At 36.4% G+C, this 17,782-nt stretch overlaps 1 protein-coding gene across 1 annotated transcript; it reads right to left on the bottom strand.

Moving 5' to 3' along the window:
• Nucleotides 1-2,196: 2,196 nt before the first annotated feature.
• On the bottom strand, nucleotides 2,197-3,508 carry LOC103430030 (NDR1/HIN1-like protein 13). The gene has a single exon (XM_008368163.4). It carries the CDS (start codon nucleotides 3,272-3,274, stop codon nucleotides 2,450-2,452), a length of 825 nt encoding a protein of 274 aa, XP_008366385.3. The 5' UTR covers nucleotides 3,275-3,508; the 3' UTR covers nucleotides 2,197-2,449.
• Between the last annotated feature and the right edge of the window lie 14,274 nt (nucleotides 3,509-17,782).

Raw genomic sequence — 17,782 nt, 5'->3', positions numbered from 1 at the left:
TTAGTTCTTCGTCTTTGGGCATTTCTGGATGTGATGCAGTTTGATGAAGCACAAAGAAGAACTCGAAGCTTTACTAGCCCAAAATCAGCGAATGAGAAAACCACATGAGCAAACTATCTAAATTCTTATTTCTCTTTTTTGTTAGGTGATTTCTCGATCTTCATTTTTGTTTTCCAGTTTATTGGTGAATTTATTTATTTATTTTTATTTTTTCATCTTCTATGTCTTTCTTGAAGTTGGTTTATCATTATTTTAGTGTCCAAGTAAGCAAATAAGTGGAACCCATTGTTGCCACATATACATTTGACAAAAAAAAAAAAAAAAGGGACGTAACGGATGAGACATTTTCAAAAGATTGAGTACTTGTTTGGAATGTTTAAAAATGTTGAAATCAAGTTGTAGGTAGTTAATAAGGAGGTGGATTGTCTGCCCTCCTATTTCCTTACTTTTTCCATTCCCTCTTGTTTTGTGTGGTTACGGTTAAGCCACGTCAACATTTTATATTCCTATTAGTTTTGTTTTATTATTTTTATAAAAATAATTAATATAAAATGTTGACGTGGCTTAACCGTGACCACACAAACATGAGGGGATGAGAAGAGTATGGAAATGGGAGGGCAGACAATCCACCTCCAGTTAATAAAAAAAATTAAAAAAAAAAAAAACTATAAGAGTATATATCGTAGGAGAGCCATGGAAATGGGATTTTTTTTTTTAAATTTTGGCATAGTTGAAGCCATTCTACAACTCCCTAAAGTTTGAATTTTCAAAATTAATTTGATTTCGAATTTGGCATGAGTTGATGAAACTTCAAAATAGGAATTGGTACTCAGTAGTACTATATATACCGTATTTGTAGTTACTGTAAAGTCTTGTTGATATATTTTTTTTAAATTTAAGTGCGTTCTTATGAATTACTCGGAATTAATTTTTTTCCAAAAACGCTTTTATGATTGAAGTATTTTTTGCAAAGCGATACTTGTAAGCGTTTTTGGTTGGCAAGAAGAGTTTCTAGCTCTCCAATACATCAATATTCAACAAAATAAAAATTACTACTGAATTAATAAAAATACAAAAAATAAAGAAAAGTCTTTTTTTTTTTTTTAAACTAATTATCAAAGAACATATATATTAAAATTAGAGAGCTACTAGACCCACCCCATTGTTTTATTTCTCCACCCACGTTATATTTACACCCACTATAAAAACTTAAAAAATTAAAATGTTATTTTCCCACCCACTATCATTCCTAAAATAACCCTATATATAATTAGAGATAAATTTATCTTAAAAAAAATATATAAACAAATAATATTACTTTCTTCTAAAAGCCTTAAAAAAAAAAAAACCGTTTCCTTTCCAAATTCCAACTGGGGGAGGGGGTGGGGGGGGGGGGAATGAAGAATTATGGGTTTTCATTTGTTGAATTTCCCCCTTTGTTTTTTTTTTTTTCATATGCATTTCCCCTTTCCAAATTCCAAGGGCTCATCTGAGAAAAAGTTCAGAAATAAAGAAATAGGAATATATATTTGTTTTCGGAGTTCATTTCGATTTCAAAATTAAAATAATTAACTGAAACCAAATGTTTGAAAACGAACCAAGGATGAAGCCATGGAGTTTATCACCATCAAAGGGCTTTGAAACAATGTGTGCCTAGTATGAAGCAAATGGTGTGAGATTTGTGTTTCACCTTTTGGTTATTCGAAGGGGAATTAATTATATAAAATTCAATAATACTGTAGAAAGGAAAAAAGGGAAACGGTTATTCAAGGAAAACTCATTAAAAAAACAAATCGACCCTAATCTAGTGAAAATGAATTCCAGGAATTCTCATAGGAAAACGTAAAACAAATTGCACCCTAACCTAATGCAAATTCAAATAAAAAGTCACGCAATGCTTCAATCGTACGATGTTAACAAATTAAGATGACCCACATAAAATTATCTTTTATCTTTTCGACGGAAATATAATGATATATTCTTCCATAGAAATGTCATCATCTAAGTTCATTCTTTTTGCTTTCTTTGAATGAAAGGAGATGAGAATGATAAGTTAAGGTTTGTAGGAGACAAATTTTCTAAACATAGCGTGAGAGTTATCACACCAAAATTTTTCTTTTTTCTTTTCTACAAACAAAAAAGTAATGCAAAAGAAGGTAACTAAGGTCCTTACTAGTCATTTTACAAATGGACAAATTTGTAATTAAAAAATTCATAAAATGGTGGGTGGGAATATAAGATATGGAGGTGGGAATAACACCTCTCTAAAATTATAGCTAAACATTTGTGTGGCTAAATAACAAGTCTGCAATAGGTACAATCGTAACCGTATCAATCTAAAGCATATTTAGTTAACAAATTAAAGCAATTAACAAAACTAATCATACATATATATATATATATATATATATATATATACTCTCATTTATCTTCCCTGTTGATTGATTTTTCACCATGGATCCACACTGTAATCACAGTCCTTTGACACAATCTTGGCCTCCGTCGTCAGCTTATCCACCGTTAGATCACACCCAACCTTGACATTAATCGTCCACGTCTTTATGGGCCCCACTTTAATTCTAACGGGCATTCTTATGTCCAATACCAACGGCACCTTCCCCTGCTTCTGCGCATCCACTAACCCCTGCTGCGCCGCGCTCGTCAGCTCGATCCCCGACCCCTTTAACGCCGTCTGGAACACCGTTACATTCTTTAACGGCTGGTAAAACGCCGGCAGAGCTCCGTCGCACAATTTGACGTCGGAGTAGAAGAGTTCGACGGAGCTCTTTTTTCCGTAGTAGATCCCGATCTTTTTGTTAGGGTTTTGGGCTCGAACGGTGACCTGGATCTCCGGCGAGATGGCGTAGGACGGGGACGGGGACGGCGCCGTCAAGTTGAATCCTCTAAACGCGATGCTATCGATTGAGTAGTTGGGGGATTTGGGGCGGACCACGAGGTAGAAGATGCCGGCGGCGGCGGCAGAGAGGAAGATGAGGGCAGCAACGAGGCCGAAGAGCCAGCAGAAGCAGCAGCGGCAGGAACTTCGGCGAGGGTTCTGGCGAGTGTAATTCTTGTAGCGGGTTGCGTTCTCTGGCGGCGGGACGCGGTAGACTTGGTCCTTGGGGATCTGGATGACGTAGGTGCCCGGCGGAGGGACTGGCTTCTCGGACTCCGGAGGGGAGGGCTTTCGGGGGGATTCCGGTGAGGAGGTGTAAGGAAACGGCGCCGTCTCGTTGTGTAGGGGCGGGTCGCGGGGGTGGACTCGGTCGGCCATTGTGGACGGCAGTAAATGGAAACTTGAGGAGGAGTCGGCGGGGGAGGGCGGAGCTTTGTCTAAGAAATCAAGCAGACAGCAAACACTGCAGGCCTCTGTGAGAAAGTTAAGAGAAAGGAAGAGAGAGATTATGAAGTTATGACATTTGGGTTTATATATACGGAAAGAAACATTCTGAAGGCCGAAACCGCGTACAAGAAGGGTATATATGGAAATTCAAGTACCAAATATTTTGTGTATCTTTTCTATTATGTTATCATAATGCTAGAAGTTAACCGACTAAAATTTAAAAGTATGCTCTGTCTCAATCTCTTTTGTCTAAAACAAATTAGGTAAAAATTTTGCTTTGTTTAAGAGATAAAGGAGAATTAAAGTTATAAATAAAAGAAAATCAATAATTTAAAATTTTGATATGAACACATTTGTTAGCACACTTTTTAACACACGTAGAGTTTGTTCTTTTCTGTTATTTAATTATTTAATCGGGACGGGGGAGGAAGAAGAAATGGCCAACCGTCGTCCACACGCAATTGAAAATGGTTTACGGTGAAATAGTGGGCGCACGTTTGTAAAGAGATATATTCCATCCATCCGCGGAAGATCCAATGACAAATGAACTCTGCAGCAGTGAACTGGTTATAACTAAGAGACAATTGGAGCCATGATCTTTTAACTTTAATTTAATTGGAGTAATGATTATTCAACTAAAAATCTATGATCCTTGGTCTTTTAATTCATCAAAACATGCTACTACAAACCTTTTCGTCAACTTTGTTAGAATTCTGTCAAATGAGTCATGTTAAAATAACCATTGCTATAATTGGGTTAAAGGGACTATCACCATAATTGGGTCAAAGTTGATTGACCACTTCTTTAATTCGGTTAAATTTAAGGGACTATTGCTACAATTTTTTCTCGTTTGGCTTTCCATATGTCACCCTTGATTCAACCTTACGTGCATGACATGTGACTCATTTTAACACAAGTTTTAACATAATTGACGAAAATGACCATAGCTGCATAGTTTGATGAGTTAAAGGACAAATAGACATGGATTTTCAGTTGATGGACCATTATTCCAATTGAATTAAAATTAAGGGTCCATTGCTACAATTTCCTTTACACTTTTTCCTTAAATTATTTATCGGAAAAGTAATGTTGTAAACTATTTAAACTTGTCAATTTCATTCACACTATAAGATTCAAAGCAATTTGGATTAAGTTTTCCATCAATTTAAGTTACGTAACTTGCATGTAATACACTTTAGAGACAATATTGTCATTTTCTCGCCTATGAGCCTTTAATGTTGCATATATGATGTGAAATTAACTAGCACACAAATTAAACCCTCTTTTTGACAATTGTAGTATGGATAAATAGGGATCGTTCTAGGCCGGGGATTAGGAGAGACTGCTAATCTACTCAAATTAGACTCAATTTTACTTAACTAGACTTAAAAAACACTAAACTAGACTCTTATGACTCAAAACTGACTCAAACTACTCAATACATCACAAAACAAGCAAACTGACTCAAAACTAACACTAAAGATGACTTTGGACGAATTCTAAACTAGAAAGACTCAAAACTATGAAAAGAAACCAATTTGGACAGATTCTAACCTAAAGACACGAAATATAAAAGGGGGATTGGTTTTGACGAATTTAAGACTAAAACTAGACAGATTTAAGACTCTAAATAACTTTGAACGAAATTGGTGATTTAATGGGTGAATGGCTAATGCGAAAATTATCTTAACACACAAATTTAACCCTTTTTTGACAATTGTAGTACAAGTATAAGTAGGGATTGTTCTGGACCGGGGATTAGGAGGGCTTGCTAATAACCTCTAAACTGATTCAAAAACATAAAACTAAACTTAAAAACACTTAACACGACTCACAAGACTCAAAGCAAACGTAAAATACTCAAAACAGCTTAAAACAACCAAATAAACTTAAACTAGACACTAGGAATGACCTTGGACGAAAATTGACTTTTACTTGAATCAAAACACTTAAAAACACAAACTAAACAGATTTGAAACACTTTGAAACAAGAAACTAAAAAGGGGGTTTTGATTTGGATGAAGTTGAAACAAACAAACAAGTATGAAAAACTAGACAGATTGTAAAACAAATTTGAGAAACAAGATGATGGATGGGATAACTAGAGGCTTTTTCTCCACACATGACATGTATGCAAATAACTTGATCTCCAGTTACTACTTCATTGAATTATGAATGACAATGCTCCAAATTAACCGTGACATCACTAGTTAACTCTTAGATTTTCCTTATTTTATTGGATTGGATGACATCATTTGACAACCCAAAACATTCTTCAAAACTTCCCTCAATGACATCATAATAGAGATACAATCAAAGATCATTATGTTTAATGAAAATCATAAGCATTGACAAAGCACTTGCAACTATGACATCATGTCACTCATGCTAGGAATTGAACTTAACGCGATCGTTTACAAGCGACCTCCACTACTTATGAATATAAGTTTGTAACGATTATGTGAAACTTTCTTATATTCTAGCATCAGATTTATGCATGCCAATTAAGTGTGGACCCTTAATCAACAAATACAAATAAGTTATCAATCAAATAGTTAAGCCAATTGCATTCACGATTCAAGAGTTCATAACTGGAATTTATCAAATTATATTGCACACATAGTCATGGCTTTGAAATCACCCCTAGCCAAGAGGGGTTTAGCCACTCATATTTACAACAAAACGAAAGGAAATGAATTTAAACATTAGAAACAAAAGAAAGAAAACACCTAAACACTCCAACGATCCAAGTTGGACAACAAACACGTCCAAGCACTTTCCTTCCCTTCCTTTGCTATGGCACAAGGTGTTGGTGAGTGTTTGAAGGTTTGTTTGTATGGAGGAATGGATGTAAAGATGAATAGATGTGTTCGGATAAAGGTTGTGTTGAAATGGGAGTGAATGATCTAACCAAGTATCCACCCCATATATGTTACACACATTTCCGTTTATAGAGGAAGTGCATGGCAATGGAGGGGAACATGGAGTGGTGTAGCAATTGAGTGCAGTGATGCATGAAATCTAAAATGATGGAGGGAACAAGGAATGGTGTAGCAATTGAGTGCAATGATTCAATGTAATGATGCATGAAATCTGAAATGATGGAGGGAACAAGGAATGATGTAGCAATTGAGTGCAATGATTCAATGTAATGATGCATGAATTTGAAATGATGGAGGGAACAAGGAATGGTGTAGCAATGAAGTGTAATGAGTGTAATGGTGCATGAAATGAGTGCAAGAAGGTGAAAGGATATTGTGCACATGGTAGACAAAGGAAATGAAGTGGAATGATGCAACAAATGAGTCAATGGAGGGAACATGGATGATGATGCACGGCATAGGAATCCAAAGGGAGTGTAATGGTGGTGCACGATAATGATGGAAAGGTGAATGGTGGAGTGACACCCCTTTATGGCTGAGCTCTTTGTCCTTTTTACATTAATTCTTCTTTCTCTTTAACACATTCCTAGCCTCTTTAGTCTTCAATTTCGTCCATCCACCTTACTCCATGCATGTGCTATTCAATCCAAGCCCAAAACTGCTCCAAAATGCACCAAAATGCACCAAAATGCATGTTATTGCTTTATAAGGCATATGGACCTACAAACACACGAAAATAGCTTAAAATACATAATTAACTAAGAAATAACAACATAAATGTATGAGAACAAGCTAACTTAGTCGCATAAATATGCTCCTATCAAATTCCCCCACACTTAGCTTTTGCTAGTCCTCGAGCAAAACAAAACAAAAGAAACAAACAAAACACAACCTAAACCTTCCAACATTTGCCTCATGGATTTTTAATGAAACATGACATGTTAAAAATCATCATTCCCACAGATTTTGGTCATCTTTACACTTGAGCACATACTTAATCACAGTCACCACTTACCAGTTCACAATTAACCAATTAAAACAATGTTTTGAATGTAGTAACATGCCTTAGAGAATTTGCTCAATTCCTTACAAGATACTCTCTATTTTCACACACATTTTCTGACTACACACCTTACACTAGTATATGTGAAAAGATTGATGTAAACACGAAAGATTAGGACTCATATATGTTGTAACAAAGAAAGCAATTTTCTAGAGTTATTAAGCATGTTTAGATATGATCTCATGAATGGAATGCTACTACTTAGATGCGAGAACCAGTGACACCATATGCTCATACTAATTTTGAACTCCACAAATTGAAACATACAACACTCAAGATTGAAGTCAAGGGTTGTAACAGGGCTTGGGGGTAATGGCTAACAAAGAAAGGATAGGGATAACAAACGTTCTTAAAGCGATAGCAAGCAAAGCAATGAAATAGACACTTGGAAATCACTTTAGAATGCAGAATCAACTTTTAAATGCAAAGGGAAGATTCATGCAACACTTAGGGCCGAATTCAATGTTTTGGACCCCTTTTTAACAAACAACACTTTAGAGCTCTCTTTCATACTCTTTTCAATTATTTTTTTTTTGCTTTTCTACCCGTGCCTTATTAAGGACTTTGGCACACACACGCACACAAGAATCACTTCCCCCACACTTGCTTTCTGCAATACATTGATAAAAAAGGAGTTCATTTTAAGTCATGTTTTACTATGCTTCAAGAACAAGGGTATGGATGGTCCTAAAACTAGGCTAGGTAAGGATTGTGTGGGTTAACAAAGAACATAGGCTTAACAAGGCTCAACGGGGTTAAACTTAAACATATAATGAAATAGGGGCACGACAATTTGGCTTTGGTGGTCACTACACAACTTCATCTTGAATATGTGTTATGCAAATCAATAGCATGCTTTGAATGAAATAGGCATGAGTTCTAGCATTTGGAACTAAATGATGAAACGCCTTCTAAGTAGCAACCAAGCAAAGAATAATGAGATCATGCAACGACTTTAGAAAACAATGGTGCACATATTATTAACTTTCCAAATAAACGTTTAGGCTCAAGTCTCACAAGGTTGTAGCATTCATTTGAGTTCCTTCCTTCAAGCATGTTACAAAAACTGATTTTTCATTTATGATTGCATGTGAATTCATAAATTATAACCACAACCAAGCATACACCAAAGAGTAAATCAAATTTTCATCCATGTTTATAACTCTCTTTAACAGTCATGTAATTAAAAACCAAATCCTCATCATTGTGTTGGAAGGTACCCTAAGACACAAATAAACACACAAAAACAACTCTTTTTGGGTTTTTCAAAACAATTTTTCAAATGTTTATGAGATTTTCGGATTTTTATGTCAAAACACACTAAAACACTCCAAAACAGCTTAAAAACAGAAAGGAACAACACTAGAAGTAATGAGTGATAAACTCCTACGAATTTCATGCAAAACAATGGTTACCCACACTTAAATCAAACATTGTCCTCAATGTTTCAAGCATAAACTCACACAAAAACAAGCAAACAAACAAACAACGAATAAACATGACAAGTATAGCAAGTAAAAACCAGACAGAGTAGAGTTTAAGAATGCAAATCTGGTTTTGGAGATAGATGATCTTGTTGACTTTCCATAGCTTTGATCTCGAACTGGTTTGGAATTCTGAGTGAGGAATATTAGAGTTCCTTGGTTGTGCAGTCTGCATTCTTCTCTACTTGTTTCTTTTGCACGGCAGGCAGGCACGAGGTAGAGGTGATGGTCTGTTTCTTTCTTCAATCTTTCCAAGTGCCCACCATTTTCTTTCTTTCTCCTTGTCCCTAGCTGAGGATAAATTAGCACATTGTCTCCACATGCTTCGAGGTATCATTTTCACTTCCTTTATCTGTTCCTGAGGCAGATGTGGTAGACGAAGAGGAAGCATAAGATGTTGAAGATGAGTACTTGAGAGCAAGGCTAGGTAAGCAATCAGGAAGGGGTTCCAGGCAGTCGGTTCCAGATTGGAAGATTGATACCAAGTGCTGGCTGATTGCTCTCTTTCTCCTTGTCCCGTATGTGAAAAACAACGACAAGGAGAAGTACAGGGAGAAAACATGATATGAGATACTCTTGCTTTCAACCTTCATGATATGAAATACTTTTTCTTTTGATGGGTTGTTTGCAGAGGTATCCCAGGGAATAAGGAACACTGAGTGACTCGAGAGGCTTTGTTGGGAAGGCATTCTCGGAGATGAAGAAGGGTTATGTATGTCTGCCTTGCAATGAAGGGTGAAGGTTGACATTTATAGGAATTAATAATCGGTACTATTCTTTCACTGTTGTCGGCAACTGTTGGATGATTTAATAGTAAACTTCACGTGCCTTCTACTTCACAAGAAATTTTCGACAGATTGCCTGCCTGTAATTTCTGCAAGGCTGAGTGTGCATGTGACAGGCGCTGACATGTCTGGAAAAGCAAGTGCCTCTTCGATATCTAGAATTGGCGCTTGGACAAACTTCTCATGATTTCCGCAAAGCTGAGTGTGTATGTGACAGGCGCTGACACGTCTGGAAAAGCAAGTGCCTCTTCGATATCTGGAATCGGCGCTTCGACAAACTGCCCATGATTTCCACAAAGTTGAGTGTGCATGTGACAGATGCTGACGCGTCTGGAAAAGCAGATGCCTCTCTGATTTCTGAGCTTGCCTCTTTGAGTTCTGAGCTCGCCTCTTCGATCTCTGAAATCCCGTCGAGTGTTGGTTTTTATAGAGGTGCGCAGTACGTTTCAAAGCACACTTGAATTTCTGCCTGTAGAAACTCCCTTCTTGCACTTCTACGATCTTGACTTGTCCGACCTATTCTTTCTTCAACACCTTTGAAAATGTCTGGCCCCTCCGACCGTCGTTTTGGCTTGAACCTTGGTGAAGAGGCAGCCATGCCTTCTCCAGACAACATATGGCGCCCATCCTTTATATCCCCTATTGGTCCTCTTACCGTTGGGGATTCGGTGATGAAGAATGATATGACCGCTGCGGTGATGGCCTGGAACCTTGTCACTCCCAAAGATAACATACTATTTTCCAAACGGTCTGATGAGTTGGCTATTAAGGATTCTCTGGCTCTCAATGTGTAGTGTGCAGGTTCTGTGTCTAATATGGCCCAACACCTATTTGCTCAAACCCGTCAGGTTGAATCATTGGCGGCTGAAGTGATGAGTCTCAAACAGGAGATTAGAGGGCTCAAGTATGAGAATAAACAGTTGCACAGGCTCGCACATAACTATGCTACAAACATGAAGAGAAAGATTGACCAGTGGCAGGAATCTGATGGTCAGATTTTACTTGATCATCAGAGGTTTGTGGGTTTGTTCCAACAGCATTTACCTTCGTCTTTTGGGGCTGTACCGCGTAATGAAGCTCTAAATGATCAACCTCCGATGCCTCTTCCTTCTAGGGCTCCGCCGACTACTGAGACTTCTTCTAAGCAGCCTTTGTGAAGGCTTCCTCTTGTATTTTCTGCTTAATGTTCCTTTTTTTTTTTCATGAAAATGAATGTAAAAATACCTTGCATATTTGCTTGCTCCAACAAAAACTCAATTACGAACACCATATCTTTGAAGGTTGTAGGGATATGGGACTTGGCCAGATTTGGTGTTTTGAGAGTTATGACTTTTCCCGTGTCATAAAATCCAACTTCTTTGGGAATTTTCGTCTCAAGTGTATCTTCTTTGATGAATTCTAGACATTCCCCATCCACTTCTTGCTCTTGATTCTTTGGAAAGTTTTCGAAGATGCCTTTCTCACCCTCTTATTCCTTGGATTGCATGATCCTGCAAGGAATAAGGACATTTGGTGAAATGGGGTTAGGAAAAATTGAATTTAGGCTTACCTTGGTTGTAGTGGACGACATAGAAGGCATATGGGGCTGCGGCAATGGTGGTCTTCCCTTGCCGTGGCCTTGTTATTCTCATCTTCTTCAAGCAGTAGCTGTTCATCCATGTTTTGGCTTGGTTTGGATGTCTTGGGTTCACCTTCAACCTCCATAACACTTCCCAAAGTGATAGCATCATGGATTTCAAAATCTTTTTTCAAATTTTCAATTGTTGAGTTGGAGAATTCACTTTGCTCTTGAATTTGTGCCGTGAACTCCATAATCTCTCCAAGTTGATTTTTCAATTCGCTCATCTCCTTAGCTTGATTGAGCATTGTTTCATTTTGATTTTGTTGCCCCTGCACCAAAGAGGTTAGTAATTGAAACATTTGATCACTATCCGTGGACATACTTGAATTTGATTGGAATTGTTGTAGGGGAAGCTGTGGTGGCTGCATAGGTGTTAAATAAAACTCATCAGATTGCTGCCAATATCCATCTTGTTGAGCCTCCTTGGTTTGATTTTGTGAGCCCTGCACCAAAGAATTTATTTCATCAAAAATTCGATCATAATCTATTGACAAACCTGAGTTTGATTGAGCATATTGTATATGAGGTTGTGATGGCTGCATAAGTCTTGAATGGAACTCCTCTTCTTGCTGCCAATATCCATCTTGTTGGAATTGTTGAGGTTCTATGTAATATGAATAATCTCTCCAATCCGAATTGTAAGCGTTGGAAAACATGTTATCCCATGATTGGCTATGACCTTAATAACCCCAAGCATCTTCATTCGCAGCGAATTAAGAATATTGCTGAGTTGGATATCCTTGCCCATAGGACACACCACATGTAGGGACACTTTGCATTGTGGTCCTTTCGGCATATTGTGACAATTGAGAAGTAAGTTCTGCCAATTGAGCTTGAATGGTAGCAAAATCCATGTCTTACTTCTCTAGTACCTGAAATCAAGGAAACAAAACTAAATCAAATATCAAAAGTAAAAAAAAAAAAAAAAAAAACACAAACAGAAACAAAGTTAGTAACTAAAAACAAAAGACACGAAAATAAACAAAAAGAAATAACAAGGGATTAGCAAAGTTGCTAATCCCCGGCAACGGCGCCAAAAACTTAATGCAAAAATTATCTTAACACACAAATTTAACCCTCTTTTGACAATTGTAGTACAAGTATAAGTAGGGATCGTTCTGGACCGCGGATTAGGAGGGCTTGCTAATAACCTCTAAACTGACTCAAAAACATAAAACTAAACTTAAAAAACACTTAACAAGATTCACAAGACTCAAAGAAAACTTAAAATACTCAAAACAGCTTAAAACAACCAAATAAACTTAAACTAGACACTAGGAATGACTTTGGACGACAATTGACTTTTACTTGAATCAAAACACTTAAAAACACAAACTAAACAGATTTGAAACACTTTGAAACAAGAAACTAAAAAGGGGGGTTTTGATTTGGATGAAGTTGAAACAAACAAACAAGTATGAAAAACTAGACAGATTGTAAAACAAATTTGAGAAATAAGATGATGGATGGGATAGCTAGAGGCTTTTTCTCCACACATGACATGTATGCAAATAACTTGATTTCTAGTTACTACTTCATTGAATTATGAATGACAATGCTCCAAATTAACCGTGACATCACTAGTTAACTCTCAGATTTTCCTTGTTTTATTGGATTGGATGACATCATTCGACAACTCAAAACATTCTTCAAAACTTCCCTCCATGACATCATAATAGAGATACAATCAAAGATCATTACGTTTAATGAAAATCATAAGCATTGACAAAGCACTTGCAACTATGACATCATGTCACTCATGCTAGGAATTGAACTTAACGCGATCGTTTATAAGCGACCTCCACTACTTATGAATATAAGTTTGTAACGATTATGTGAAACTTTCTTATATTCTAGCATCAGATTTATGCATGCCAATTAAGTGTGGACCCTTAATCAACAAATACAAATAAGTTATCAATCAAATAGTTAAGCCAATTGCATTCACAATTCAAGAGTTCATAACTGGAATTTATCAAATTATATTGCACACATAGTCATGGCTTTGAAATCACCCCTAGCCAAGAGGGGTTTAGCCACTCATATTTACAACAAAACGAAAGGAAATGAATTTAAACATTAGAAACAAAAGAAAGAAAAGACCTAAACTCTCCAACGATCCAAGTTGGACAGTAAGCACGTCCAAGCACTTTCCTTCCCTTCCTTTGCTATGGCACAAGGTGTTGGTGAGTGTTTGAAGGTTTGTTTGTATGGAGGAATGGATGTAAAGATGAATGGATGTGTTCGGATAAAGGTTGTGTTGAAATGGGAGTGAATGATCTAACCAAGTATCCACCCCATTTATGTTACACACACTTCCCTTTATAGAGGAAGTGCATGGCAATGGAGGGGAACATGGAGTGGTGTAGCAATTGCATGCAATGATGCATGAAATCTAAAATGATGGAGGGAACAAGGAATGGTGTAGCAATTATGTGCAATGATTCAATGTAATGATACATGAATCTGAAATGGAGGGAACAAGGAATGGTGTAGCAATTGAGTGCAATGATTCAATGTAATGATGCATGAAATCTGAAATGATGGAGGGAACAAGGAATGGTGTAGCAATGAAGTGTAATGAGTGTAGTAGTACATGAAATGAGTGCAAGAAGGTGAAAGGATATTGTGCACATGGTAGACAAAGGAAAGGAAGTGGAATGATGCAACAAATGAGTCGATGGAGGGAACATGGATGATGATGCACGGCATAGGAATCCAAAGGGAGTGTAATGGTGGTGCACGATAATGATGGAAAGGTGAATGGTGGAGTGACACCCCTTTATGGCTGAGCTCTCTGTCCTTTTTACATTAAGTCTTCTTTCTCTTTAACACATTCCTTGCCTCTTTAGTCTTCAATTTCATCCATCCACCTTGCTCCATGCATGTGCTATTCAATCCAAGCCCAAAATTGCTCCAAAATGCACCAAAATGCATGTTATTGCTTTATAAGGCCTATGGACCTACAAACACACGAAAATAGCTTAAAATACATAATTAACTAAGAAATAACAACATAAATGTATGAGAACAAGCTAACTCAGTCGCATAAATATGCTCCTATCAATGGCTAGCTAGAGGGTCATTCTCCATACTTGACACATACGCATACGAATCGATTTCCAATTATTCTTCCTATAAACCATGAATGACGACGCCCTAGATTAACCGTGAACATCACTAATTAACCCTCAGATTTTCCTAAGTTCATTGAATTGGATTCAGCGTCGCAACCAAATTATTCTTGTCAAGTTCCCTACACGAACAACATGATAGAGATATATGAAAGATCATTAAGTTCTATGAAAATCATAAGAATTGACAAAGCATTCGTAACTATGAACATCATGATACTCCTGCCAGCAATTCACTTAACACGATCATGACCAGTGACCTCCACTACTTGTAAATATAAGTTCATAACTATTAGGTGAAATTCCCTTATATTTTAGCATCAAATCCAAGCATGCAAACTAAGTAAGCCTCCTTAATCAACATACAAGAATAAGTTCTGAATCAAATAGTTAAGCAAATTGCATTCACGATTCATGGAATCATAACTAAAAGTAATCAATTCATATGCAATATATGTTCATGGCTTCGAATTGTCCTCTAGCCAAAACGAGTTTAGTTCCTCAAGTTCGCACTTAAACAAAGATAACTTAAATTAAACATTGAAAATAAAAGATAGAAAACACCTAAGAACGCTCCAGCAATCCAAGGATCTTAAATGGTAGGGCACAGCAAAGGGTCTCATCTCCTTTCTCCTTGCAAAGCTGCAACACAAAAGGGATTTCTGAGTATGATAGATGTATGGTGCGAATTTGTGGTGAGAGATGGTGAATTATGAGTGCTACGACACTTTGTATTTATAGGGAGAGGAGGATGCACGACATAGGCTGAAAATGAGGGGAATTAGGACTCCAAATCAACAAGGAATAAGTGATGTGAAATTTAACTAAGACTTAAATTAAAACCCTATGATTGTAGTATATGAAAGTAGGGATCGTTTTAGGTCGGGGATTAGAAGGGCTGCTAATCTACACAAATTGAACTTTAAAACACTAAACTAGACTCAAAAACACAAAACTAGACTCTTATAACTTAAAACTGACTTAAATGACTCAAAACAGCAACAAACAATAAAACAGACTCAATTCTTGACCTAACAAATGATTTTAATGAAAATAAACTTAACTTGACTGAAAAGATTAAAAGAAAACAGATTATGACTCAACTAACAAGACTTAATGAAAGGGGGATTGTTTTTGACGAATTTAAAACTTAAAACAAGAAACCTTGCAGAAACAAACAATGAAAACGAATTTAAGGTGAATTAAAAAGGATGAAAGGCTAGTTAGGGGGCCCTTCTCCACACATGACATATGCCTACAAACCAATTTCCAGTTATTATTCCTTTAGACTATGAATGGCAACACCCCAAGTTAACCGTGATATCACAAATTAAACGTCAGATTTTCCTTAATTCATTGAATTGGATGGAATACGCATCGCAACCAAATTATCCTTATCAAGTTCCCTAATTATGAAAAGCATGATAGAAAGACATATCAAAGGTCATTAAGTTCTTTGAAAACCATAAGCATTGACAAGGCATTCGTAACTTTGAAAAGCATGATACTCCTGCCTAGAATTTACTTAACACAATCATGACTAGTGGCTTCCACTACTTGTGAATATAAGTTCATAACGATTAGGTGAAACTCCCTGATACTCTAGCATCAAATTCATGCATGCAAATTAAGTGTCGACCCTCAATCTACATACATAAATAAGTTTTGATAACTTAGATAAGCAAATCACATTCAAGACTCAACAAACAATAACTGGATGTAATCAGTTCATATTAAACATATAATCATGGCTTCGAATTCACCTCAAACTATAAAGAAATTAGTTCCTCATATCTTTGAAAACATAAAACCAAATTAAAACAAACATTGAACTAAAACTAAGGATAGAATACACCTAGGAACATCCAGCAATCCAAGCTTGAATGGCAGGGCACGACTCCAAGGGTATCCTCTCATTCTTTCATTGCAAAACTGCGGCACAATTGTATTTTTCTGATGTTTTGGCTCTTGTGTGTATGGTGCACGAAATTGTGGTGATAAATATGTATTTATAGGCCTAGGGTTTGCACAATTTCTGAAGGAAAAAGGATTGCACAATCCTAGGATGAAAGGGAGTAGGATACACGACAGGTTTCTAGAAGAGAAGGGATTAAATTCATCAGATTTCTAGGGGAAAAAGGGATCAGCTTATTTGGATTGTTTCAGGGCTTCTAGAATCAGATATTAGTTAGTTTAATATGATAAGGAGTCCCTCTTGCAGCTGGAATTAAGGTAGGATAAGATTAGGATATGATAGGATATGATAAGGTTAGTTTGGATAAGATAAGGTTTTGGATAATATTCCTTCCTTTTAGCTGATTCCTTATCTTCTTTGTCTTGACTTTATTTTCTTCATCTCTTCAGCATATTCCTAGCCTTTTGAACTTCAAAAACATCCATCCACCTTGCTCCATACATGTGCTATCCATTCTTGGCCCAAAATTGCTCCAAAATGCTCCAAATTGCACTTTCTTGCCAACTTTGTCATTTGAACCTACAAACACACAAAAATAGCTTAAAACACTATAATAAGTAGAAACTAGCTATGAAAATGCAAGAAAATAAGCTAACTAAGTCGCATAAATATGCTCCTATAAATAAGGATACTTCTAATCCGATTCCAGGGAGGAAAATGACTAGTCCCTGCAGCAGGAAATAGAGCTTCTAAAAGGGCTAGGTGCGGCACACTTTTAGGGATAATATTTTGGATAATGTTCCTTCTTTTTGGCTGATTCCTTATCTTCGTCTTGAATTCATTCTTCCAGATTTGTAGCACATTCCTAGCCTCTTTGAACTTCAAAAACGTCAATCCACCTTACTCCATTCATATGCTATCCCTTCTTGGCCACATAAATTAGCTATGAAAATGCAAGAAAACAAGCTAACTAAGTCACATAAATATGTACCTATCAATATACGTTGTGAATTTTATTTTATTTTCTTCCTCATTAAAGGCTGCTAGTCTACCATCCAAATTGGATCACAACACAAGTTCATGTAACTTAAATTGAAGGAAAATTGAATAGAATAGGTTCGAATCTTATAGTAGGGGATGAAATTTAGTTTTTTATGAGTTTAAATGAAAAAATAGTTTGAGAAGTTAATTTTCATTCAAATAATGATTAAGAATCAAATCAATATTACTCTATTACACTACAAAGAGAAGACATAAAAAGGAAAAAGAATAATAAGAGCATCTCCAAAGGAGATGTCAAAATCCTAAGTGAAATGTCACTGTGCATATTTGACATCAAAAATCTTTCTAACCCAAGTGTTATTTGCTGACTGGATTTGAACACTTTGTAATTAGGAGTCAAATTTGACATCAATGTTGAATTTATTTTTAATTAATTTTAATGGTGGATCCCTTATTCCACATTTCAAACAATACAAATTTTGTTTCAACATTTTTTGTAATAATTACAACCATTAAAGCTCTATTTTAATAAGAAAATAATATTTGACAATTC

This window comes from Malus domestica, chromosome 03 (assembly GCF_042453785.1).
Source record: "Malus domestica chromosome 03, GDT2T_hap1".
In the NCBI taxonomy this organism is placed as follows: Eukaryota; Viridiplantae; Streptophyta; class Magnoliopsida; order Rosales; family Rosaceae; genus Malus; species Malus domestica.
The sequence above is the reverse complement of the archived record's forward strand: the minus strand, read 5'-3'. Positions and strand labels throughout refer to the sequence as shown.